Source organism: Moschus berezovskii, chromosome 8 (assembly GCF_049115385.1).
Source record: "Moschus berezovskii isolate FMDL1 chromosome 8, NW_MosBer_1.0, whole genome shotgun sequence".
NCBI lineage: Eukaryota > Metazoa > Chordata > Mammalia > Artiodactyla > Moschidae > Moschus > Moschus berezovskii.
Genome location: NC_142467.1, coordinates 63,012,724 through 63,040,657, shown reverse-complemented (window position 1 = coordinate 63,040,657; position 27,934 = coordinate 63,012,724). Strand labels below are relative to the sequence as shown.

Sequence of the window (27,934 nt, the reverse complement as noted above, 5' to 3'; positions counted from 1 at the left end):
ATCTACCAGGGAAGCCCAATTCAGGGTTGGGTGATGCTCAGAAAGTAGTAATTACCAGTGTTGGTGAACATTCTCTCAAATACTGGTGAGCATAAAAGGCACCACTTTCCTGGGTGATGTCAAAAACACATATACTCCCTCTGAATCCAAGATTTCACTTCTGACCTTTTATTCTAAGAAATAATTTTAAATATGTGCATTAATTAGCTCTAAAGGCTATTTATAAGAACAAAAGCATTACTTACAGAAAAGATGGAAATGACCTAAATGTCCAATAGCAGCCTGGCTCTTTAAATTATGTTACAGCCATTTAAAATAATATTATGTAAATAGGCTTAGTGTTATAATAAGATATTCATAAAAGATTATAAAGTGGATCTAAAAAGGCAGGTTTTAATAAAGCAGTATTACAGCAAGATTCAATTTTTGTTATAAAAAATAGAAATATCTATATGTGAATGTGTGCATACACATGCATTTACATCTAAACCTAATTCTTGCATTAGCTGCCTTGAAGGTTCTGTAATTCCTCATTCATGTGGCTCAAGGCCAAATACCAGGTTATATCACAGCAGGCTTAGACAATGAGCAAATTAATAAACTCCCCTCTATTTACACTTTCAACAAGTCAGCTGCAAATGGGTTTAGCAAGCAGGTAATTTGAGTATAAAGGAAATAAGTATACCTGAAAGTCACCTGCTTGTATTTCCAGCCAGGGAAGTTGGGCTAAGCCAACACTTGGATAGAGTGAGAAGGCATAAAGCAAGATATACCAACATAAGACACCACCCATAGGGCAAAGGTGTAAAAGGAAATGGTTTAATAGAGGTATCAGTCTCCAGGAACAAAACTCTAAACACTCTAAGGAAAACCATTCCCACAGGAAGGAAAAGGGGAGGGGAAGGGAAGGGAAGGAGAGACGGGAAATACAAACAAGAGAATAAGCAAAGTGGTCCTTTTGGAGAATGGATCACAAATCCTTTCATGGATACCACTGAAAGGAGGAAATCAGTTTCTAGGGGGAAGTGAGAGGTTCTAATAGCCAGACATTGGCAAAGAAAAGATAGAAACAAATGTCATTGTGTGGCCCTGTCCACACAGCCCTAGGCTTAGCTACCCAACAAAGCCATTGGGCCTGGGCACACTGCTCCTCTGGATCTGAGTCCATCCATGTGCAGCGAAAGTCATCATGCTTCACCGGGAGGGAAGGAACCTTCTGCCTCTAAGAGGGTATCCTCTGGTTAGCTTTGGGGGTTCCATGCTCTCCCTGCCCAGCAAATGGACACTCCCTGCTCAGGATACAAGCTCAGCCCCAGGCCATGTGAGCTCTCCATTCTGCCTCTTTTAGGGCCAGTGTTTGCAAGGAGAAAACACCCACAACCTCCCCACAAGGAAAAGGAGAAGGAGCCATCATATTACCTGCATTGCGTCGGCACATGTTCATGTCTGCCACCTGCTTCCAGGTGTTTGTTCCAGGATCATAAACCTCGACACTCTTCCTCACCAACGGCCCATCATGCCCACCTGTTGCGTACAGCTGCCCACTGAGGACCCCAACCCCTGAAAGGCAGAGCACAAAGTCCAGCCTCAGGTTGGCTGCCGCGACCAGAAACCAGGAGGCCTGGCACCCATCCTGGACAGCCATCACCAGCAGGGTGACATGGGGAGTGCTATTTTGTCTCTCTGGAACTCAGGGTCCTCGTCTGTAAAACAAATATAATGACACCCTGCCTGCCTCATAAAATCGCCAACCAGAAAACCTCCAAATACAAGGCAAATATGACCTATTTCTATTTAAAGAATTGATGCTTTTGAACTGTGGTGTTGGAGAAGACTCTTGAGAGTCCCTTGGACTGCAAGGAGATCCAACTAGTCCATTTTAAAGGAGATCAATCCTGGGTGATCATTGGAAGGACTGATGCTAAAGCTGAAACTGCAATACTTTGGCCACCTCGTGCAACGAGTTGACTCACTGGAAAAACTCTGATGCTGGGAGGGATTGGGGGCAGGAAGAGAAGGGGACGACAGAGGATGAGATGGCTGGATGGCATCACCTACTCGATGCACATGAGTTTGAGTGAACTCCAGGAGTTGGTTATGGACAGGGAAGCCTGGCATGCTGCGATTCATGGGGTCACAAAGAGTCAGACACAACTGAGCAACTGAACTGAACTGAAAAATATACATAATACATGTATGTGTGTGTGTGTGTGTGTAGTAAAGAGACTTAAAATGGAAACTACACAGCAGGTGTGCTGAGATCATGACTGTTGAGACCTCCCTGCTTATCTGGAATCAGAAGCTATCCTTTCTGCCCCTGGACTCTCCTCCTAAGTGGCAGAGGGGCCCTGAATCACTCTTGGTGGTGATAAGCCTCAGCTAAGGGCCAGGACTGCATCGTTTACAGGTTTCAGCATAACCTTTTGACATTCTCTAATACAAGTCAAGAGGATGTCATCCTTTAATACAAGAGGATGAGGTGGTTGGATGGCATCACCAATGCAATGGACATGAACTTGGGCAAACTCCAGGAAAGGATGAGGAACAGAGAGGCCTGGCATGCTGCAGTCCATGGGGTCACAAAGAGTCGGACAAGACTGAGCAACAACAATACAAGTCAAGGAAATAAAATCCAGAAAGCAGGTGGGTGGCACAGTGCCCTGGAAAGGGCAGCTGACGTGGTGGCCAGGATACCTGGGTTCTGGACCTGTGTCTCTAACCTGCCCACCAGGTGGTGCTGCCCTTTCGAGGCCTTGGTTCTCGCACGTGTACAGTGAGGGAGCTAGACTAGATGGGTAGTTCCAGTGAACCACAGACTACTCCACTCTGAGGACAGGCTGCAGCTCAATTAGCTGGGGAATTTTTGAAAACATAGATTTCCACAGCCTCACTCCCAGAGACATTGGCCAGGAATCAGAAAAAGTACCTCAAGTGATTGGGACATGCAGCCAGGTTTCAGATCCAAGGTCTCAGTTTTCAGAATATAAATTTCACGTGGACAAGAACCACGCTTGCCTTAACATGTCGGTTGCCCTGTGCCTGACGGCACATAGTAGGTTCTCAACAAATACTGCTTGAATGACAAGACACATAAAATCCCACCAGTAATTATGCGGGTGTGCAAATGGTTCCTCGCAGTTGCCCTAAACTAACAGCAGATGGTGGTGTTGCATCAACAGTGGCTATCTGATGGATTCATGTTAATAAATACAATTCAGTGTGCTCCCAAGCTGCCTCACCTTCCCCTCCTCCATGTGCAGAGGAACGAGCACACGCTGGAACCTAGAGATGGCCTCTTTCCGCACAGCCATCTGCCGGAACTGCCCACCCCTGCTGAGGAGGCACTCAGGGACACCACGCCCTTCTGCGGCCTCCTCCCCTTAAGTTCACACAGAGGTGAACACAGGGTGAGCCACTGGGGCCCCCACGCCAGGGTCTCTGGGTCTTTAGCCACCAAAGAACATCTACTCATACAAGTACATGGGTGCCGAATTCCAGAGGGGAGGCTTCCCTGAATCTTAGGGAAGTGAAGCACTAAAGAAATGTTGCCCCGGGAGCCTGAGGCCAGGGCACTGAGGAGAGAATCCACCTCGGGGAAAGAGACCGTCCCCTGAACTGAGGCCACTGTGCCTCCTTTGTCACCATCCAGGGCCTCTGGCCCAGGTGAGAGGCAAGAGCAGCCCGAGGGACATCCACTCAGCAGTGGCCCCTGGGCAGCCTGACACAGAGCAGTAAGGCCTCCAAAGGCAGCTCTGTCCACAGAAGGAGGCTGAACTTTCTGAGCTGGCTCTGTGCGTGGCTTTGCTCAGGGCCGCCCCTCCACAGCTTCTGCTCGAGGTGCTCCCAGGAACAGCCACACACCTCAGGGTGCTGCTCTGCTCCTGAGGAGCTGCCCCTGCTCCCTGGGCTGTGACCACTAGCTCTCACACCTTAGTCACACATAGGATTTCCAGTAAGGACAAAGAAGACTCTAGCAATACTATCAACTGAAATTGCTAAAAGAGCCCTGTGAAGGAAGGAAAACCAGGAGACTTATGAATTGAACTGGACCCTCCGGAATACCTACTGCAACCCACTCATTTCACATCTGAAGAAGCGGAGGCCAAGACCACAAAGCACGCTCGAGTGGACCCAGAACCAAGATCCAGACCTCCTGCCCTCCATGGATGTGCTACGTGTTCAGGAAGGGCCAATCTGTCAGGATCAGCAGAGACAAGTTCCCTAAAAATTGCCTTCCAAACACAAATGCTTCTTAAATGGAATCATACAGCTTTTTTTTTTTTTCTAACTAGTGAGTGAGTATACAGTGATTCTTGAAAAATATTAAAACAGCCTAAAAAATAAAATAAAACAGCCTAATTTTCACGGAATGCTGAGGAAGTGGTCATGTGTTTGGTAGGATAAAATGAGATCACAACTCAATCTTCAAAAATACGAAAAAGATAAAGTAATAACATTGTGGGGAAAAGCTCTCAGTTGTGGCTTCCCTTCCCAGAAGTCACATGGCCTACCCGGCAGCCAGGGTGGTCATCAGTCACCACTGCCACAGGAACCGGGGAGAGAGAACCGGTGGCCAGCCCCCAGCGCCTCCATCTGCCCTCCCAGACCCTCTCCCCTGGGCCCCCAGGTGATGGGGCAGACAAAGCAGGGAAGAAGAGGCTGCTGCTCCACTTCCTGGAAAATCCACAAGCTCCTGGTCTTCCCCCAGGAGGTCAAAGCGGGCCACACATGGGGACTTATTCTCCTCCCACGTCAGGAAGGGGGCTGACGTGAAGAAAAGTTGGGGAAGAGACACCAGTTTATCTCCAAATATGACCCCCTAAGACAAAGAAAGGCAAACTTTAGCTTTTCCAGGGAAGAATGGGACTTCATAAGGACGAGCATCAGATAATCTGAGGTCAGAAAAAGCTAAGTTTGAAGGGAGACAGAACTGAGTAGGAATCCTGACTCTGCCGGTGACTGATGAAAATGACGAATGACAGGACCTTGGGCTAGTTAACCCCTGGTTGACTCACTTTCTAAATCTGCTGAGTGGCGTTAGGTTGTGTGAGCTATATTGTGAACCCCGGCAGGGCTGTGATGAGGATTAAATACAAATGAGACACAGAAAGTGCTTGTTAGGACAGCACCTGGTGCACAGCAAGTTTCACTTTCAACAGATGTGGACACCTGCAAACAAACGGAAGAGATGACGATGAAGGAAATATTGGTTCTCTACAAAGGGATCCCCCTGAGAAAGGTTAACTCTCTACAAAGGTGCGAGTGGGATTATATACACTGAAAGCAGACAGGAGGGAGGGAATATAAGGTAGAACGTTAAGCTTTTGGCCTCCAGACCCACCGGTGAGAACAAACACAGCCTGTCCCCTGAACCCCAACTCCCTACCCCCACCCCATACCTGCGCCGCTGCGGCGAGTGCTCATGTCCGCCACATACGTCCACTCATTGGTCGCTGGGTTGTACTGCTCCACGGTGCTCAGGCACTGGCGAGAAGCCCCATCATAGCCCCCGACGGCATACAGCTTCCCTGGAACAGACAAAGTGGCCAGGGGTGTCGGGGGGGTGCTTCAGACCCTGGCGTGGAACTGAAGCGTAGCTGAAATTCCGCCTGTAACCCACTGGCACACCCTCATCTCCATCAGGGTTCAGGGCTCCTTCCCCAGGAAGACCAACCGACTTTCTTCCCAACCTGAGCAAGCACCCTTCATGATTCTGCCTCCTACTTCCTCTTAAGCCCTGTGCTCCTCCTCAAAGTGGAACGGAAGCTTTACCTCAAAAAGCACCCCAAACACCCAGTGCAAAGTTATGGCCTGGCATCACCAGGGCTCAATATATTCTCACTGGTGAACTACATTAGATCTTCTCCAGAACAAGGCACCGGGAAGATGGAAAATTTAAGGGCCCTTGCTGCAGCCAGGCTGGCAGACTTTCTGGCTAAAGGTTCACAACAGCAGACAGAACAAATATGGAAAGATATTCTCCAACAGGAACCCAAATGTTGTCTTCACCATGCTTTGTACTCTGTCCACAACCCTGCCTAGGCAAAGCGTGTGAATGGAGTGCTCTGTGTACGCTCTGGGCTGGAGTGGCTGGAATTGATCTGCAGATCCCCTGACAATTTCTGAGCCATGAACAAGAAACCCAAAGTACCATCATCTATTTCTTTTTCTTGGAATAGGCAAAGGTTTATTTAACCAAAAACAAAAAGTGCAATCCTAAAGAAAAATATTTATCTATTGGATTACATTCAAGTTAAACTTAAAAAAAAAAATTGAAGGATAACTGCTTTACAATGTTGTGTTACTTTCCGCTGACCATCACCTATTTTGGCCTAAGGATGGTGGTGAGGTTGGGCAAGAGGGCAGGAAACTGGTATTTGAGCTCTCTCAGATAGATTCGAACATTTGGGTTTAACATGTAGTCTTAGAATGCAGTGGGTGTGGGTGTGGGTGTGGGTGTGTGTGGGTGTGGGTGTGTGTGTTGGGTGTGTGTGTGTGTGTGTGTGTGTGTGTGTGTTGGGTGTGTGTTGGGTGTGTGTGTTGTGCGTGGGGGTCCTAATAAATCTGAGGTCTCAGTTCTATGGAGGACCCTGGAGTGATAATAAGGATCTACACTATAATAAGTGTATAATAAGGATGCATACTAGCTGCAGGCTAAATAAATACCACCAGATGCAAATCTACTTAAAAGGTTACCTAATCAAAAGATTCTTTTTGGTCAATATATACTTTCTTAATGGAGAGACACCAAGAATACAACCAGTATGTGAAAAATCTGCAATTATTTTAAGTCAGAAAGAGTTTCTCAGGCTAAGAACCATGTTTTACCATCGAGACTTTACCGCATCAAATGTAAAATTATTTCTTCTAATGAGCCTGGTTTTGTTTTCTGCCTCAGAGCCCTCTCAACCAGCCCTTTTGCTTTCCAGCCAGAGAGCAAAACCCTGACTCAGACAGGCTCCCCCAGGACCCAGGCTACTCTCAGGCTGTGTGCTGGCTCAGAGGTAACCACCTGCATGGCCAGCTATCCATCACAAGGGAGGAGACAGGCCAGGGATGTGGAGGAGACAAGACGCTCCTGAGGGCAACCCCAGTCTCTAAAATACACCATCTCTGCTCTGTTGGGAGCTTCTGCCTCATCTCTCAGCCTCACTGTCCCTTTTCCTACACAGAGATTCTTTAGGACAGCTGGTAGCTAAAGATCCTGGTTTTCCTGTGTTTGTCCCCAGTTGTCAGTCAGGCTGTGACACCGTGGTAAGGAGATTTGAGGAGAGGGAGACGGCAGCCGGAACAGCTTCAAATTCAGGATGGACAAGATAAATAAACCCCCAGTCTGTCCTCCGTGTTGACAGGGTGTGCTACCACACAGCACTTCTGCCATGCAGAACATGCTTACAGAAGCCTCTGTCAAGGGGAGTATTTCTGATGAGTGCCATGAAGGCATCTCCTCTAACTCCCATCAACCATCTCAACCCTGTGTTAGCTGAAAAAATACCCACTCAAGGTTTCTCCTTTCAGGGATATGCTATTTTTAACCCCTCCTCTATTGTTTGATATTCCTGACTAAGGAGCAAGGGGGGAAATGGGAAGGTGGCTAGACAAAGCACTTACGCTTAGCAGACAAATCAATTTCTGTTTCACCAGGAGGATGAGATTGCAAGAAACAATTTATCTTGGTAGGAGGACAAAATCCTTGCACTCACTAAGGTGACTCATTCTATGTGTTAGAACAATATACTTTTAAATTAAAATTTAAACTACGTAATACTGGTACAGACCAAGAAATGCAGCAAGAGAAAATTACATTCCCATTGATGTCTAACTCCCTGCCTGACACTCTCCCCGAAGCACGTGTGTGAGCTGTGTGTACACGTGAGAGAGAGAAAATGCCTGTGTACCTGTGTGAATGCACAGATGCTCAGCTAAATTCCCACTTCGGGACAGGCTAATTAGTCAGTGTTGTCCTGTGAAATATAACAGTTTACTCCAAATAATACTCTATGCTTTCACATGTTGAAATCACACATATTTCTAAAACTCCTCTCAATTATTAATAACATTTGCTAATGGTCTGAGTTAGAATTTGGAGACCTGGGTTCAAGGAGCGGCTGTGCTGTTTACCAGGCACACTGATTATACTCCTCTGGGACTCAGTTTCCCCTTCTGGAGAATGGAGAAAATATAAGTCCTGCCCTTCTCCTTCAAAGAGTTTTAGGAATAAAACGAGAAACTGGATATGAAGGCACTTGGAGCTCCAGTGCACTGCCTAACCAGGCCCCAGACGTCACCACTCTTCCGACCTCACCGCACACATCCTTCCTGACTGAGCAGGACCCAGCACCAACCTTCCCTTCAGCGACTAATCAGAACTGGGGAAAGGCACCCACCTCACTCAGGGCTCTGCTGACAATGCTCAACATAAAACATGAACACAAAATTGATTAAACAACTGACTCCCCCACACACACACACTATACTCCTGGGTTATATCTTGACTCTGGACTCCCCAACGTGTAATATAGACAAGTAGCCAAAACGACAGCCCAGCATTTTCCCTCTAGGCTCCTCCTAATACCCCCTGTCCAGCTCACCTACTTTCTAGCCTTGGGCCAGTAGCTACACCTCTCTGAGTCTCAACTCCCCTCATCCGCTAATCAGGATACTAGTACCCAATTCGGCAGTAAGGGGAGGAACAGAGCCAGGACACTGCAAGAAGGCCCGGGCGCCAGGGCAGGAACAGAAGCCGGCCATTGTCGCTCCTTACCTTCCACGACGCCCACGCCCACACTGCTACGGCGCGTGTTCATCGGGGCCACGAAGAACCACTCATTGGTCTTGTAGCTGTAGGCTTCTACCGACGCCAGGCCTGGGAGACAAGCGACTCGTGAGGTTTCTATGGCGCCAGGCCTCACCCTGCTGGGCTGAGAGTGAGGATGGGGGAAGAGTGCAGACCTGGGGGTCGAAAACCCGGGGGAGTATGACTCAGCACTACCTCTGCCTCACCATGCACCCCACGGCACCTCCATAAACACACTTGCAGTGTGTCTGCCTGAGGGGACCACTAAGACCTGACCTAGATAGTGGGCTGTGAGAGGACTTAAGGTCTAAAGTAAATCATAAAACCACAGAATGGACTAAATACCTGAGACTGCCTCACTGAACACCTATTTCAACCCTCTTTCCCCTTGTCTTCCTCAATTTTAGAGGCTAGAAAGACGAAAACTTGTCTTCCCGGACTTCCTTAGAGCTGGGGGTGACCAAGTCAATGCAATCTAAGCAGGATTTCTGAAATAGCCTTTGCTTTTCTGATAAGAGCCCCCCTTCTCAGCCCTGCTCCCTTCCCCCCACCCCACTACTTCTTGCTACCTGGAATACAAATGTATTGGCAAGAGCTACAACAGCCACCTTGTGACCATGAGGACAAGTCTAAGAGACTCTGCAAGATCTTGGCCCAAGATCCTTGAACAACTAAACCAAGTCAGCAACGTCCAACCTCCGACTTTGTTTCACGAGTAAAACAAAAGCTCTCATTTGTTTAAGCTATGGTTTAGTCAGGTTTCCTACTAGCAGTCAAAAGCAATGCCTAAAAGAAACAATGCCCCACTATACTTTGTTCTCTTTATTCCCAGTCCCCCCTCACTAGAACCAGCCTCTGGTGGGGCTATATAACTTGGAATTACATGAAAGAGGCAAAGAGAAGGTTGAAAAAGGTTACCAACTAGTGAAGACAGAAATGAAATTTCAGAGGGATAAAGCATGTTGTTTTTCATGTCACTGGGGACGTGCTGTGATTCATGGGGTCACGGAGAGTCAGACACGACTAAGCGACTGAACTGAACTGAACTGGGGACCAAAAGAGTTAAGTGTCTACAGAGACAAGATAATTTCTCCAAGTCCATGTCCACTAGTATTAATAGTTTCTGATTCTGACTTTGGAGCAAGATGAACACCAGGAGCAAGGAGATGCTTCTGCAGTGTCACAGCCTTGCACAGCTTTGGTGGGGCAGCAGAAAGGGCAATGGACAAAGGCTGTGTGACTCAAGCCAGTCTCTTCCCACAACTGAACTTCAGCTCTCCCATCTGTTCCGCAGAGTGTTCAGATCACAGTCCTGAGACACCCTCCAGTTGAGCTTGCTCTATGTTTTATCTGTGGAGTAAATGAGTTCCCAGACAGTAGAAAGGAAAAAAGGGCCTCTTCTGAGGGTGGGGTACTTCCTGGAACCTAGAAATGACAACACATGGACAGTATTGTGTGTGTAGGAAGGTGTGACTCTGACTCACAAGCTGGGAGAGGAGGAAGGATGGGTATGTTCTTGGGACAGTAGCTACAGAGAGACCAAAGGTTGGCCCAAGAGCTGGCTGAGCAAACCAGGGTTGTGGGTTCAGTTATTCAGTTGTGTCTGACTCTTTGTGACCCCTTGGACTGTAACCTGCCAGGCTTCTCTGTCCATGTATTTCTGCAGGCAAGAATACTGGAGTAGGTTGCCATTTCCTACAACAGGGGATTTTTTCCCAACTCAGGGTCCGAACCTTCGTCTCTTATGTCTCCTGCATTGGCAGGAGGATTCTTTACTGCTGTGCCACCTGGGGAGCTTCAAACCAGAGTACCATGGAGTGCATGTCTCAGACTGGACAGTGACTGAGTCCGGGACCTACCAGTACTGCCATCAAAGCCCCCCACGGCATAGAGCAGGTCATTGAGCACAGCTGCACCCAGCGTGCTCCGGCGCTCCTGCATGCTGGCGATGGATGTCCACTGGTCCTTCACCCCATCATACACGTCTACTGTCCGCACACGCAGTGAGCCATTGAACCCGCCCACAGCATACACATGGCCAGCCATGAACACCACACCTGAGGCACAGGAAACCAAGGCATCAAGGTCATCTCAAACGGCTGATGACTCACATTTTGATAATTGACAATGTGGGAATGAGGTAGGCATATAAATACCGGTAGTTTAACAGAGAAGGTGATCTCCAACTTGTGATATTTGGAAGTCACTATGGGATTCATTGGATTTCTTCTCAGATTTGCATTGCTAATTTTGTGTCAAGCAAATATTTGCATTAGACTGAAGTCCCTAAGCACATAAGAACTGACCCCAGAAGGTACAGCTAGAAAGTGTGCAGGTAGGGAAGGGAAAGGAAGGGAGTGTGGAATGCACAATGTTTTCAGAAACAGGGAGCAGAATTTCAGCACCCTGCAGAGACCTGCAGTGTGGGAGTGGGGGCTAGGGGACAGCCGGCACACTGGGAGACCACGCAGCTCACCTGCTCTGCATCTCCTGGAGGGAAGCTCAGCGATCTGGTCCCAGCGATCCTCCTCAAAGTCATAGCACTCCACACTGCGGATGGCCTTGGGTGCCTGGCCACCAACCACGATCATGACCTCCAGAGAGACAAGTGGACATTAGCTGGCTGCCCCAACATCTAGACTCATGGGTCACCAATCCCTGCTACATACATGCTCACTGCTCAGGGTCCGTGGACAATCTGAAATGCCAGTTTACAGAGCTACATACATGAAGATGCTGCCCCTGATCACCAACAAGTATGAATATTCAAGAAAAATCTAGTGAACATCTTCCCACAGAAACACAATCATTAAGTCTATGCTTTCCAAGTGCCCCTACTCACAGTTGTACTGGGGGCATGTGCAGCCACCTGGGGCATCTTCTACAATCTGCATGTCCTTAAGGATTGGGGGCAAGGAGACTAAATTTTATATTGAAACAAAATATTTATATACATATCTCAACATTTGAATGTATTTTGGAATAGAGTATAGAATTTGGATGCATTTTTAAGATAAAATTAATTCAAAAATATTTTTGAATGCATAGACTGTAGGGGGGTACTTATTCATTGGAGTATAGGAAAAAAATTCAAAAACAGTTTTGCGGTGGTTACCACAAAAATGTATGTAACTGACGATGTTCTGAAAAATAATGTTACTAGTACTATTTCTACAAGTAAGGTAGTGGCTACCACTTCCAGTCATCATGTGAAGTATGTTGTCATTCCTCTGTCACCACAACTCAGTGAGGTAGATATCACCATCCACATTGATAGGTCAGGAAAGTAAAGCTCAGAGAACGTAGGGAAACTACCCAAGGTCACACAGCTAAGAGCACCAGAAGAGAGACTGAAGGCCAACTGCATCTGACACAGGTGAAGGCAGCCCCTCCCTGCTGCTCACTGCCCCACTCTAAAGACAGGGTCTATGCCAGGACAGCTCACTACACAGTGGTTTTCAAACTGCAGGTTACATTTCTTTGGTGGGTCATGAAATCAATTTTTAAAAGTTTCAATCAGCATACTTTTAATAGAACAGCACAGAAAATACCATAAGGATGTTATCTCATGAAATACTTGTTCTGGTTATACATACATGTATGTGTCTCCTGGAAAGCAATTTAGGCATATGTCTTAGTGTAGGATGTAGTATTAAAAAAAAAAAAAGTCACTGTTATGGCTGTAGCAACAGAACGTTATCACTCCATTGTGGTATCCCCATCGCTATGACAATTGTCATGAGCTATTAATAAATAAAAATTAAAGCACCAGAGTTAACAAAATTTTACATATTTCAATAAGCTTATACAAATTCATGGCTGTCCCACAATGACATTACTCTCACTCACTCATTCCAATACCCTTTCTTAAGTGGAGAGAAAGAGATGAAGTCACAGACAGACAATCAATGTAAGTCACAGGATCTTCTCATTACCTGAGGCTTGTCTTATTTACCCCAGTGGATCTCAAACTTCAGTGTGCATCAGAATCCCCTTGAGGGCTTGTTAAGACACAAACTGCTGGGCCTCACCCGCAGAGTTTCTGGTTTAGTAGGTCTGAAGTGGGCCTGAGAATACACATTTCTAACAAGTTGATGTTGATGATGCAATTCCAAGAGTCATACTTTGATAATCACTGTTTTATTCCCACAAATATAGGGATTTCCTGATGATGTGCCATTAACCATTTTTGCCATTATACTTATCATAGTGTTCTTTACTCCTCCTCAAAGTGATTCTGGGGAGAAGAGTGATCATCAAAATCTGTGTCAGCACACAGGAGCACACCCCTCAGCTGAACATTATCCACCATAGAGGGAGACAGATATAGGGCTGACCACCATTGCTCAAGATCAATTATTTATGCCCTAGGATTCTAGAACCAGCTCACCCACTGCCCATGTGGGTGGTCAATGGTCATCAGAGTTAGTCTGCAGCTCTTCTGTGACCAAATGTGAGTGACCAGTGTTCAAAAACTCAGAATTCAGTTCTGACTTCTGGACAATCCCCAAGGAACCCAGGACACATAGTCCAGGTTCAGGGATGCTGTTACCTCCAGAAATAAATGTTCTGCATTTGACTTTCCTTGCTCAGGGGGTCCGCTGCTCTGTGTCAGGAGCAGTCCTTTTCAGAGAGATGCAGAATTCTAATTATTTCCTTTCGGTAATTCTTGGCTGAGATCCACGAACAGTTCAAAAGGGGACGTTAATGAACACAGCCTCCTGGCAAACTTCAGACAATGCCCAACTTCTTTCTCCAGGGCTGAATGACCTAAGTTCATAAACATACCTAGAATTTGTACTGCCTTTCTGGTTTTGAGTTGGTAAAGTTAAAATGAAGTCAAACCATTTCAAGGATTTTCTGTGATATCTGATTTTGGGACTAAGTAGGAATAAAACTAGTTTTTAGCTTTCTTTCTGCAATGATCTCAAGTACCCAAAATCCTCACACAAGTTGTTTCCTCTTCTTATAATACTCTTCCCCAACCTGATCCCCCTCCTCTAACACCTGCTTATCTTCCAGGTCTCAATTTACACATCACTTCCTCCAAGAGAACCTCTTGACCTCCAAAGCTGAATCACAGGTCCTTCCCCAAGATCACATGCGCCTAGGGTTCTCCCACTTAAAAGTGCCCAATTTTATGCTCTGTCTGGCAACTTTGTCTTCCCTTCTAGAGAGTGAGCCCTGCCAGCACAACAACAACAAAAAAATATCTGCCTCAATTACTAAAATAATCCTTGGGCCTTAGGGTACCAGGTAAAAGTAATGACTCAGATATTTATTTAGAATAAATGAATAGTAAAGACCACATGCAAAGAGTTAAATGAAAAAAGCACAGTTTAAAAAAATATTAGCCAGAATATCTCTTTCTTGGATTAAGGCATGTTGGACACCAGATTACAATTCTAGGGACAGAATTTGAAGAAAACAAACAGAAAAAGAGGGAGCTTTTCCCATCTTTTGATTCAACCACCAGAAGACAGAAGCTATGAATTCTTTGCAGAAGCTATCAAGGCTTTTTCCATAAACAAAAAAAGGCAAAGCTTCAGGTGACTTAACCATGTCCCAGCAACTATCTTCCACCAAAGTAGGGAGATATCAGTACATTCATATTGGAGAAAATCCAGCACTCATCTCTGAGAATTTCCATAGTAACACAGAAACAATATTAAAGAAATGCAAAAATTTGATGTACACAGACAAAAATGATACAGAAGACGGTTTTCAAAATAAACTTGCCTCTGAGCCCATAAAACCACTGGTGAGAGGCTATACAATGACCTGGGAAGAGTAATCATGAGGCTTTGCAAATCATTAGTTTCTGAAAATGTGGAGGCACCTCAAGGCAGAGGGAGGAATAGGTGTGCTTTCTGCTTCTCTCATAAGCATAAGAAACCCAATTTCTATGGCAGGTCTTGCAGAAAGCCATCATACATGGAGCACTATGCTCATCGCCATGTAATTGTGCAGTGTAAACAAGAACAAATTTCCTATCTTGACTACTAATGGATAGTTGTTTCCATAGATACCTGAACCTAGCAACCAATTAGATAAAAACGAGTACTCCCCAGAGTTTACATGTATTACATCTCGGAAACTGCAAACTTCCCACTACTTAAAGAAACCACAGTTTGTCAGGGCAAGAAGAGACTTGATCCGTTCTTTCTTGCAAGCCCACATTTGACATTTCCAGCAAAACTCAGGCCCAAAGAGTTCAATAGGCATATTTCTTTCTTTCCCCAACATCCTAAGTCTCACTTTACTAAAGATGTGTAATGTCTTTAATACAAATTAGTGAATCAAATCAGATTGCTTAATGATCACAATTTTTAACATTTATCCTTCAAGGTAACTAACTCTGAGTTAAGAACTATCAGCTGTCATATGGGAATCACAAAATAACTAAAGAACTAGTTTCAGGCTAACAATCATGCTGCTGCTGCTGCTAAGTCACTTCAGTCGTGTCTGACTCTGTGTGACCCCATAGACAGAAGCCCACCAGGCTCCCCCGTCCCCGGGATTCTCCAGGTAAGAACACTGGAGTGGGTTGCCATTTCCTTCTCCAATGTGTGAAAGTGAAAAGTGAAAGTGAAGTCACTCAGTCGTGTCCGACCCTTAGCGACCCCATGGACTGCAGCCTACCAGGCTCCTCCGTCCATGGGATTTTCTAGGCAAGAGTACTGGAGTGGGTTGCCACTGCCTTCTCCGAACAATCATGCTAGACCAAACTTAATCACATGCAAGATCAGCATTGTACTTGGGAGTCCGACAGGGCACCCAGGGTCCTGACCCAAGTCTCAGTCATCACGGTATAGAAGGTTGCAGATCTCCTGGTGGGGAGGGAGTTCTGGTGACACAACGTTGGTGAGCCAGACTGGACAGGGCACAGCTACTGGGTGACTCCCTAGGAAAACACCCTCATTTTAGAAAGCAAAGTGGTCATTTGCTTCAGGGATGTTAAACTATGGAAAGACTATATGATTTCTTAGGAAGGAAACTGCACTCCCAGCATAACAACATGGCTTTTAAAAACAAAAACACGTCATACTATTTCTTTCACTTGGATGAGTCTGACTCTACCAGTGTGACCAGTGGGGCCAAGCCTGTTGCCCCTCCTTAAGATCTAACAACTGCTCTATACAAGAGCCATTAGGGAGCAAAGACTGGCCAGAAAAGGGGCAGTAAGTGAACAGCGCAGAACTTCCCAGCAGGACCCAGACCCTAACTCACAGACTCAGGTGAGTGGAATGAACTAGGCTCTGCACACTGTGTTCATCAGGCAAAGGTAGAGTGTGTGTCCAAACTCTCTTCCACGACCGGTGAGCTGGGCAGAAGGCAGGCCCAGCCAGTCGGTCCCTCGGGCCAGGGCAGGAAGCGAGTCTCTCTTACCCTGGTGCGTGGGGCCGCAGGGCTAACACCAAAAATTCATCCGAAGGAGCATGTCGAGGTTGAGGCAGAAGACTTGTCCCAGCAGGTTCCTGAGCAACAGGTGCTCCAGGCAAGGACTTCAGCCAGGATGCAGAAATGAGGGGTGGAGAAACAGCAACACAAGAGCAATATCCAGGAGAGGAGAGCACGAGTGGGAAGTAGACTTTGGGGTCAGACACATCTGTGCTCAAACACCAGCCCCGTCACTAACTCACTATGTGAACATGGGCAGCCACTTACCCTTGCCAAGCTCACTTCCACTACCTAAAATACCAGGATGACAAGATACTTCCGCCATGGGTGTCAGGAGGCTTACATGATATAAGTCATTTAGCACATAGCTTGGTAAAGAGCACACACTAAATGTTAGCTTCTATTATTAGATCAATGCCAGCATCATTACTACCATTTAAAACAGTTGCTAAAAAACAGATTCTCAACAAACAGTAGAAAAGGATACTTATGATCTGTGAATGGGAGAGTGAGCACCAATATCTCCAGGGATAATGATGGGGCTTTTTCAAGCCCCCAGAGTGTTTTCCAAGGTGCAGCCTGGGTCTATTGAAAGGATCAAGATGAGGGAAGAGCAGTGTCCACTCACCAGCCTGGCCCAGGAGAGAAGTCATCCAACCCACCCTGCCAACAAGCTTTGGTTCCAACACTATCTTCTGAAAGTAGGACAGCCCAACCTAGGAGGAAGCCACCCACTATCAGCCCAAATGAGCTTTTGGTGTCATCTAAAAGTTTAATAGAGATGTCAACTGAACTAAGATGACAGTGAAAAGTGCCAGATTCAGTACATCTCTAAAGGGTTTATTTCCATCTTCCTGAAATCTCATTTCTCTGCTACCATCTGCAGCACACGGTAACGTAGGAGTGTTGTGAGTGTCTGGGAGACAGCCCCTAGTTGTCCATGGCAACCCAGCCGTGGGGAAAGTGCTGGGCGGTGAATGTGTGGGAGCTCAGACGAGGCTATTAGCTGTTCCGGCTCGAATGTGTCAGTATGATCAGTGTATAAGGCACAAGAAAAAAATCCCTTATTAGCCTCTGCAGCTATCTCAAGGCAGAGTCTTGCTTCTTCCAGGGAGAGGATTTGGCTGGCGAACAGTTCACTGCTGAGAATTGCTGAGAACAGTACAAATCTCTCTCCACCGCTTAGTTTCTCAAAGTCAGCTTTGTCAGAAAGCCAACTTGGACTGAACTCATGAAAGCCCAAACCTGCTGGCCCCTGGAATTCCGCTGGCCACTCCTCCAGGGAGCCCCATTGTCTCCTAACTTCTCTTCTTCCTCATTTGGCCACTTCAATATTTCTACCTCGCTCTCTCAGAAGGACTTCTTAAAAGTCCTCAGAAGGTAAGAACTGGGTTTCTTTCTACCCAGTATTCAGCTGAAATGCTTTTGTAAAGTGTGGAGGCATGGTCTGGAATCACTCTGTTAAATCTCAGCTCAGCCTAGCTATGCTTATAGACACATCACAAATTCTTTGGTACTCCTCCACTCAAGACATGGAACCTAATCACCACCCCTCCTTTGAGCGTGGGCTAGATTTGCTGACTTGCTCCCAGCAAATATACTGTAGCAGAGGTGACGGAATATCACTTCGAAAGAAGGTTATTGAAAGACTACAACTCCCATCACGGGCGGGCTTTCCCATTCTTTTACTGTAGCAATTACTCACTCTGAGGGAAGTCAGCTGCCATGTGTTGAGAACACCCAAGTAGCTTATGGAGAAGGGCCTGGGTTGGGGAACTGATGCCTATTAGCAACCACGAGAGTGAGCTTAGAATCAGATCCTCCCTAAACGAGCCTGGAGGGGACTGCAGTGCAAACCAGCAGCTTGAATACAGCCTAACAAGAGGTCCTGCACCAGGACGATACAGCTAAGCTCCTCCAGGATCCCTGCTCACAGAAACTGTGAGATAAACAGCTGCTGTGTTAAGCCACCAAGGTTAGGGTAACGTATAATGCAGAAAGTGATAATAATACATAGCGAGAAGGTAACATAACATGAGATTCAGTTTCCTCATGCATAAAAGGAGGATGATGACAGGTTTGACAATCCTATGAGGTAATAAATGTAAATCACTCAGCCCAGTGCCTGGCACATGCTCAGCAATTAGACCTGCTACAGATATCCATGTGGGGTTAGTACCATGTCATGGTCAAAAGCAAAGACTCTTGAGTTGACCAGACTCATAAAGAACTCTTAGAAGTCAATAAATAGAAAATAATTTTTTAAATGTGAAAATATTTGAACACAGATTTCACCAAAGAAGACATACAAATGACAAATAAGCACGTGAAAAGACGTTTGACGTCATTAACCAGAGAAATGTACACTAAAGCCACAGTGAGATGCAACCACATACCTACTAGAATGGCCAATTTTTATTTTTTAAAAAATAGATAATACAAATATGGTAAGACAATGGAGTAACAAAGACTCACATACATTGCTGCTGGAAAGCACAATGGCACCATCATCTAAACAAATAGTTTAACAATTTCTTAAAAAGTTAAACATATAATTGTCACTCAGCCCAACAATCCTATTCCCAAGAGAATGTATTTACCCAAGAGAAATTAAAACATATGTCCACACAAAGATCTCTAAGTGACTGTTCAAAGCAGCTTTATCTGTAAAAGCTAAAAGACTGGACACCAAACATCCATCAACTGATAAATGGATAAACAAAGTATAATACATTCATACAATGGACTATTCCTTGGAAATAAAAAGGAATGAACTCCTGATACAAGAAACAACATGGATGAATCCCAAAAGCACGATGCTAAAAGATATAAGGCAAGATCAAAAAGCTGCATATGGCATAATTATATTTATATGACATTCTAGAAAAGAGAAGACTGTAAGGACAGAAATCAGATCAGCAGCTATCAGGAGGTGGGGGTGGGAGAAGGGGTTTGACTACAAAGCAACACAAGAGAATTTTTTGGAGTGATTAAAATATTCCATATTTTGATGAAGATGATGGTTATATGACTGTGTATAGTTGTCAAAATTCATCAAACTGCTTCCCTAGAAGAAAGCAAATCTTACTGTGAATAAATTATTATACCTCAATAAACCTAAAAGAAAATAATCTAGGATGTTGATGAGGGAAGCTAACACACTGTAGGGGCAGAAGGTATATGGGGAATCTCTACCTTACCCTCAATTTGGCTATGAATCTAAAAGTGCACTAAAAATATAAAGTCTCGACTTAAAGAAATAAATGTATTAGAAATGCATCCCTTAATAAGATGAATGAGATATTATAGTGCTGTAATGAAAGAATATTTTGCTGAGAAAGAAAAAGAAAAAAAGAAAGGAAAAATGAAGGGAAGGAGAGAAGAAAGGGTAAATGGAAGAGGGGAGAGAAGGAAAAAGAAAAAAAAATAAAAGGAGGAGAAAGAAAAGAATCTTTTCATCTGCCACCAAAACCTGAAAACCTGTTCCTAGAGGCAATTTGGAATGGAACAGACCTCGTTAAAACCCCAGTTCTATACTTTCTAGCTGTGTAACTGGGCAAGTTACTTAGCGTCTCTGAGCAAATTCTATAGAGTAGGGACATGACTACACTGACCTATTATTGTTACAATTTAATGAGCACAGTCTGTAATCTTCCGGAGAAGGCAATGGCAAGCCACTCCAGTACTCTTGCCTGGAAAATCCCATAGATGGAGGAGCCTGGTGGGCTGCAGTCCATGGGGTCGCTAAGGGTCGGACATGACTGAGCGACTTTGCTTTCACTTTTTACTTTCCACTTTCACACATCGGAGAAGGAAATGGCAACCCACTCCAGTGTTCTTGCCTGGAGAATCCCAGGGACAGGGGAGCCTGGTGGGCTTCCGTCTATGGGGTCACACAGAGTCGGACACGACTGAAGTGACTCAGCAGCAGCAGCAGCAGCAGTCTGTAATCTTCACAGTCACAGCTCCCCTCAGCACACCCCATTCCTCAACCCTGCAGCAGGGATCCTGTTAATGTAAGTCTCCACGCGGTAGTAACAGGAGTAAGAGTTTGAGAAGCAGGGTGGACAATACAATCTTACCTCATTCAAGGATTAAAGTTGGGGGAACGATGAGGCAAAGAGTAGCCATGCCTTTTTTTTTTTTTTTAATCCCTTCAACAGATTCAAAGGAAATCATGGTTCCAGTTGCCTATAGAAGGCTATGTGCCCAGAAATCTAAACATGTCATTGGAAAACAAATGGTTCTCAAGGAGTAGAGGCAACATGGGGACATCTTTGGCTTCCTGAAACAAGGGGTGGCCTCTGCTCAACTACAGACAAAGTATCTGGGAAGGGGGACAAGGTGTGTTGCTGAGGCCGGGAGTCGGGCTGTTTAGTTCAGGCCCAGACACAAACTTGGCTTTGATTTTCAAAACTGTTTTTTTGTGGGTGTATGTGGTAACACCCAGATGGGGAGCCTAGAAAAAGGAGAGGTCACTGGTTATGGTTACCACACAAAGAAAATGGGCCAGTGATGTACCACTTTCTTAGCTCCAGAATACACTCACCGGGAAAACACATCTTTACCCTGATATCAGAAAGGATGAGAAACTCAGCTTCCAAAGAGAAAAGTCACAGACAAGCAACAAGGCCAGCTGAAAACCCAGGGTGTAAGAAACAGCCTGCACACAAAACAACACAACAGTGTACCTTAGAATCAGTATTCTCCAGAAACAAAGCTGGTGGAAATTCAGACCATAATTGAAGGTGACATTCAAGTCCATGGGAAAGAGGAAAACTATTGAATAAAATAACTTTGAGGCAACTGGCTCATGACTTACCATACAAACAAAACTGAATTCCTATTCTCACTCCTTGCACAAAAACCAATTCTAAGTGAATCAAGCAAAAGATAGATCAATTTGACTACCTATTATTTTTTCGGGATTTCAAAATGTTATAAACAAATTTAGAGACAAACGGAAAACTAAGAAAAAAATATTAAAATACATACAAAGACCTAAACTCTTTTAAAAGCACATCTAAAAACCATTAATAAAAAAAAAACATACAATCCAACAAAAAACATGGGAAAAGGACATGAACAGAAAAGTTCCATGCCCAACCCAAAACAAATGCCAAAAATCCCATGAAACCAAGATTAACCTTATTCACAACTAAAGAAAAGCAAACCAAAACAAGATGCCCTCTTTAAAAGGATATCTGACATATAAATGTTTAGATATCTAAAGTTGGAAATTATTGAAAGGTCCATCAGTTACATAAATAACAGTACATAAATATAATTAAATGCTGTACCCCATTACTATTTAAATGCTGGTTTTACCCATACTGATAACACTGAAAGTAGTCTGTGACACTTGGTTGAGTAGACAAAAAAGATTTCAATCTGTGTAGCAAGAGTCCATTTATCTAAAAGTGTGTTTTGATTTATTTGTGAATAAGTGCGCAGAGATACGTAAAGAAGAAAAATTCACCAAAGTGATTGTCCCTGGGTGAAGGGGTTTCAGGTGGTTTTTACTTTATTTCCAAATTGCAGTATCCTTTTAATAACCTACAATGAGCACATATTTCTATAATAAAGTTATTTTCACTTTGAAAAATATGAAGACATTTCAATGCAATATTCCAACAAAACACATTAACATGCAGTAAGGCAAATGGTCCATCAGACAGCAGTCCATGCCCTGTAGTTGCCCTTCTAGCCAGCACTGGCAACAGGTGGCAAACAGGTAGGTAAAACTCTCAGGTTTACAAAGGTGGAGCAGGTACAAGATAGTATGGGTTCAAGAATAGGTTTGGAGGGGGAGAAAAACTCAATTCAAAATCGGGTTCTACCACATTAGCTGTGTTGACTTCAGGCAAGTTCCTTAATATCTCTGGCCTTCAGCTTCCTCCTTGCTGAACTAGGGTAATTACTTCTACCTTCTATGTGATACTTCCGTTCACTGCCTGGTGCACAGTAAGTACTCAATAATGTCAGCTGCTTCTATTATTATCTGGGACATTCACATTGCAACCACTATGTTCTCCATGATCGGGTGTCACCCAGCAGAATGGAGAGAAGGAGCAGCAAACCTTGGAAAACCCAAACACTGGGTCTCGGACAACATGCTTCCCTGTGAAACCCTTCCTGGAAGCAGCAGGTGAGGAGTGAGGCAAACCACAAAGGGGAAGAAGAGGGCAAGGCGAGGGTCGACATAACCCCCGAGTTCACTGCTTGTAATGGATGCGCCAACATGACTCACCCCTTTCCTCCACCCTTCCTCCTGGGTTGGCTGGGACCTCCCCCATAGATTTCATATGTTAGGATCCTGGAAGGATGATGCAAATGCCAAGCCAGAAATATACAGCCTTTACAGACTATATATTGTAGCATCCTTTCCATTCTGGAGGTGAGGGACCTGAGGACTGGGGAGAGAAGGGGACTCACAGGGAACCAGAGCAGCCAGCACCCAGCATAGACTCTCCATCATGGTGTCCCCTCCTATGCTCACCCGTCCCTCCCCCTGGTTCCCTCACATGCTTTCATTTCCCCCATTCCTTTCCCCTGCCTTATTACCTGTCGGGCTCCTTAAGGGCCCTTCTCTCCTCTGGCAGCCCTAATTGTCCTTATTGGCTCTGTGGTGAGGGGAGAAACCAGATTAGGGCTATTCTGACTCAAAGAATGGCCTAGAGAGAGGATTGTTGTGGCCACCACTAAGTCAAAACTTGCACAGTCATTCCTCTGCTTCCAAATGAAACAGAGCCCAAACCCTGGTGTGAAACAAGAAAGACAGAAGAAGAAAAGAGTCCTGAGTTCTTCTCAAACCTCCCTGGTGACACTGAAAGTTACCTTGACACTCTTAGGAAAGGAAGACCCTGGAAGAGAGAGGTACCAGCAGATTCAAGAAGAACCAGCAGACTCCATCTCCTAGGTGGTAAATACAACTGAGATGCAGGGCCGCCGTGGGTGAGGAGAGACTTGGAGGCAGGTGTGCAAGGTCATTTTCCAAGGTCACAGTCTCAACTCTTGGTAGTAGGCTGGGACTTACCTTGGGCAGGCTGACTGGAGTCCTGGGCTTGGTCCTTGGGTTTTTAATCAAGAGCCTCTGATCCAGAGGGAGCAGATGGTATTTCATGGCCTCGATGAGGAAGTCCTTACAGGTGTTGTTATTCTTTATCAAAGCTTCTTCTTCAACTGTCTAAAGGTAATAACCCACAGGTGATCCCGGGGCAGAGTTCAGCCCCATTTCCTAAGCCATCTCCCTGGGCTGAGTCATTTCTGTGCTCCCACACTCATCCATTCCCACACTGCATTGTCTCAAACCCCAAGACCAAGGTCCAGTTACAGCCTGGTGCCCAACTCCTGTATCTCAAGAGTGCAACGGAGAAAGTGATGAAGCTCTGGCATCAAATCCCAGCTCTCCCACTTACCTCCTCTGATCCTCAGTTTCCTCATCTGTAAGATGCAAGGCAGGCATTTTAAAGTACCCCACAACATCACACGTTGTATTTTCTTGTAAACGTAAATAATATAAAGACAATTTATTGTCCCTACGGCTTCTTTCCACATGCCCCCTGATTGGAATGTATTAGGTTGGTGCAAAAGTAATTGCAGTTTTGCTCTGCTGAACTTTGCTGTTTGATATCGGAATACATTCTTAGATAAATGTGGTTATGTTATACATCATTTTAATGTGCATTTCTCACTTTATATTTTCTTTGCTAATTACTAATTACTTGCTATTTATATTTATTTTAGACTATAGAAATGATGTTAGCCAAAAACCAAATTTGAGTGATCTGAGTTCAAAATGGGTCGTAAAGCAGTGGAGACAACTCACAACGTCAACAATGCATTTGGCCTAGGAACTGCTAATGAACGTACAGTGCAGTGATGGTTCACGAAGTTTTACAAAGGAGACAAGAGTCTTAAAGATGAGGAGCGCAGTGGCCAGCCATTGGAAGTTGACAACGACCAACTGGGAACCATCATCGAAGCTGATCCTCTTACATCTACATAAGAAGTTGCCGAAGATCTCAATGCTGACCATTCTATGGTCGTTCAGCAAATTGGAAAAGTGACAAAGCTCGATAAGTGGGTGCCTCATGAGCTGATCAAAACTTTAAAAAAAAATCATTGCTTTGAAGTGTCTTTTCTTATTCTATACAATAACAATGAACTTGCAATGATCTTCTCAATTGGATTGTGATGTGTGATGAAAAGTGGCTTTTATATAACAACTGGCAACAACCAGCTCAGTGGTTAGACCACAAAGAAACTCCAAAGTACTTCCCAAAACCAAACTTGCACCAAAAACAGGTCATGGTCACTGTTTGGTGGTCTGCTGCCAGTCCGATCCACTACAGCTTTCTGAATCCTGGTGAAACCAATACATCTGACAAGTATGCTCAGCAAATCAATGAGATGCACCCAAAAATGCAATGCCTGCAGCCAGCACTGGTCAACAGAAAGGGCCCAATTCTTCCCCATGACAACACTCAACAGTGACCACACATCACACAACCAACACTTCCAAAGTTGAACAAACTGGGCTATGAAGTTTTGCCTCACCCGCCACATTCACCAACTGACTACCACTTCTTCAAGAATCTCAACAACTTTTTGCAGGGAAAACACTTCCACCACCAGGAGGAGGCAGAAAACGCTCTCCAAGAGTTCTTTGAATCCTGAAGCATGGATTTTTATGCCACAGGAATAAACAACCTTATTTCTCATTGGCAAAAATGTGTTGATGGTAATGGTTCTTATTTTGATTAATAAAGATGTTTTGTCCAGTCGCAGGACTTTTAGCCCTCTGCTCCTGGGAACCTCAGGCAGTCACCGCTATGGGCACATGCCTAGGTGCTGTTCCTGCCCCGCGCTCCCTCCCTCTGCCTTTTATTTCTCAGCTGCCAAGATCTTGGAAGGCTGAATATTCCCCAGCTACTTCAGTTGTTCCTTCTGTGAAGTTCAGAAGCCCCACCATTCTGGTTACCATCCTGTAGGTACTTTCTGATTTGTCAGTCTTCCCCTTCATATGACTTCTAGACTGAACTCTTGGCAATATATGTGAGTGATGATCCAGTACAATTTTTGCAAGAATGAATCAGGATTTTCATGACCAAGTGTTAGAGAAGAGAGCCTTTTTCTTCTCAGTTTCTACCTTTTGTGGCCTGAAGTTGGCTTCTACTTTTTCCAGAATATAAACAGGCATTAACAAACACAAAACTACTTCTCAGAGCAGCTTCATAAAAATTTATTTTTTTAAATTAAATAAGCATCTGGTGGACTGAAATGTTTTATACCTGGTATTTTAAAGATATTTTTACTACTGCCAAGAGAAATCAATTCCTTCATGATCTCTCCCTTGTGGATGTTGTCATATGCCACTGGGTTGTGCAGAGCACAGGCTCTAGGGGGAGGCAGATTTGGATTTGCACCTCGCCTCTTCCACTTACTGCTTGTGACCTTGGACTTCACTTATTAGGAAAACCAGCTTTGAAGCTCAGCAAGGAAGGGAAATCCATTGAGAACAGTCTGTAAAGAGATCAAGCCCTAAGCCTTTGGAGTGGGAGCACTGACTCCAAGATGCTACCAGAGAACTAACCCTAAGTAGTATCAAATAGTGAGAACTCACACAAAGGAAACCAACTGAACACAGCCCCAGCATCACCCAACCACCAGGAGTACCCTGTGCAGGACGCCTCATCTAAACAACAAACAAATCAAAAATACAAGCCCAATCATCAGCAGACAGGATTACCACCTCACTCAACCTTGCCCATCAGAGGAAAAATAAACAAACAAACAAACAAAAACTCGGACAAATCTCACCCTATATGAAGTTTACACAAACCATTGGACCAAGCTAGGAAGGCAGAAACCAAAAGGAACAAAGAATTCAACCTTGAAGCCTGGGAAAAGGAGACCTCAAACACAATAAGTTAAAAAAAATGAAAAGGCAGAGAAATACTACACAAAAGAAGGAACAAATTAGAAACACAGAAGTCCAAATAAATGAAGAGGAAATAGGCAAACTAGAAAAAGAATTCAGAATAATGATAGTAAAGATGATCAAAAACCTTGAAAACAAAATGGAAAAAATGCAAGAATCAATTAACAAAGACCTAGAAGAATTAAAGAATAAACATACCAAGACAGATAACACAATTACTGAAATTAAAAATACTCTAGAAGGAATCAATAGCAGAATATCTGAAGCAGAAGAACAAATCAGTGAGCTGAAAATAAAATGGTGGAAATAACTTCTGAAGAGCAGAAGAAAGTAAAAAGAATGAAAAGAACTGGGAATAGTCTCAGAGACCTCTGGGAAACATCAAACACACCAACATTCAAATTATAGGGGTCCCAGAAGAAAAGAAAAAGAAAAGGTATGAGAAAATTTTTGAAGAGATTATAGTTGAAAATTTCCCCAACATGGAAAAGGAAATAGTCAATCAAGTCCAAGAGGCACAGAGTCCCATACAGGATAAACCCAAGGAGAAACACGCCAAGACACATACTAATCAAACTAACAAAGACTAAACACAAAGATAGAATATTAAAAGCAGCAAGGCAAAAGCAACAAATAACATACACGGGAAATCCCACATGCTTAACAGAAACCCTATACACTTTCAGCAGAAACTCTGCATTTCCCAAAGGGAATGGCTGCTGCTGCTGCTGCTGCTAAGTCACTTCAGTCGTGTCCGACTCTGTGTGACCCCATAGGCAGAAGCCCACCAGGCTCCCCATTCCCTGGGATTCTCCAGGCAAGAACACTGGAGTGGGTTGCCATTTCCTTCTCCAATGTGTGAAAGTGAAAAGTGAAAGTGAAATCGCTCAGTCATGTCTGACCCTTAGCGACCCCAGGGACTGCAGCCTACCAGGCTCCTCCATCCATGGGAATTTCTAGGCAAGAGTACTGGAGTGGCTTGCCATTGCCTTCTCCGAATCCATTTTCATTTAAAGAAATTATTGATATACATGTTCCTATTGCCATTTTCTTAATTGTTTGGGGTTGATTTTGTAGATCTTTTTTCTTCTCTTGTATTTCTTGATTATATAAGTTCCTTTAACATTTGTTGTAAAGCTGGTTTGGTGGTACTGAATTCTCTTAATGTTTGCTTGTCTGAAAAGCTTTTGATTTCTCCATCAATTTTGAATGAGATCCTTGCTGGGTACAGTAATCTTAGTTGTAGATTTTTCCCTTTCAGTACTTTAAATATATCCTGCCATTAAAGGAACTTATATAATCAAGAAATACAAGAGAAGAAAAAAGATCTACAAAATCAACCCCAAACAATTAAGAAAATGGCAATAGGAACACGTATATCAATAATTACTTTAAATGAAGATGGATTAAATGTTCCAACCAAAAGACACAGACTGGCTGAATGGATTCAAAAACAAGACCCATATATATGCTGTCTACCAGAAACCCACTTCAGATCTAAAGACACATATAGACTGAAAGTGAGAGGATGGAAAAATATAGTCCATGCAAATGGGAAGCAAAAGAAAGCTGGAGCAGTAATCCTCATATCAGACAAAATAGACCTTAAAATAAAAAAGATTACAAGAGATAAAGAAGGATACTACAGAATGATCAAGGGATCAATCCAAGAGGAAGACATAACTGTAAATATCTATGCACCCAACATAGGAGCACCTCAATACATAAGACAATCTCTAACAGACATTAAAGGAGAAATTGACAGTAACACAATAATAGTAGGAGACTAACAC

At 44.4% G+C, this 27,934-nt stretch overlaps 1 protein-coding gene across 1 annotated transcript in view; it reads right to left on the bottom strand.

The window, feature by feature from the left end:
• Positions 1-27,934, bottom strand: part of KLHL3 (kelch like family member 3) — a 132,135-nt gene that overhangs the window by 10,335 nt on the left and 93,866 nt on the right. Inside the window, exons 8-13 of the mRNA XM_055430784.2 lie at positions 23,235-23,384; positions 11,274-11,391; positions 10,657-10,854; positions 8,765-8,866; positions 5,400-5,528; positions 1,420-1,560 (exon numbers count right to left, since the gene is read on the bottom strand). Of these exons, the coding sequence (XP_055286759.1) occupies positions 1,420-1,560; positions 5,400-5,528; positions 8,765-8,866; positions 10,657-10,854; positions 11,274-11,391; positions 23,235-23,384 (838 nt within the window). The remainder of the gene's footprint in view (positions 1-1,419; positions 1,561-5,399; positions 5,529-8,764; positions 8,867-10,656; positions 10,855-11,273; positions 11,392-23,234; positions 23,385-27,934) is intronic.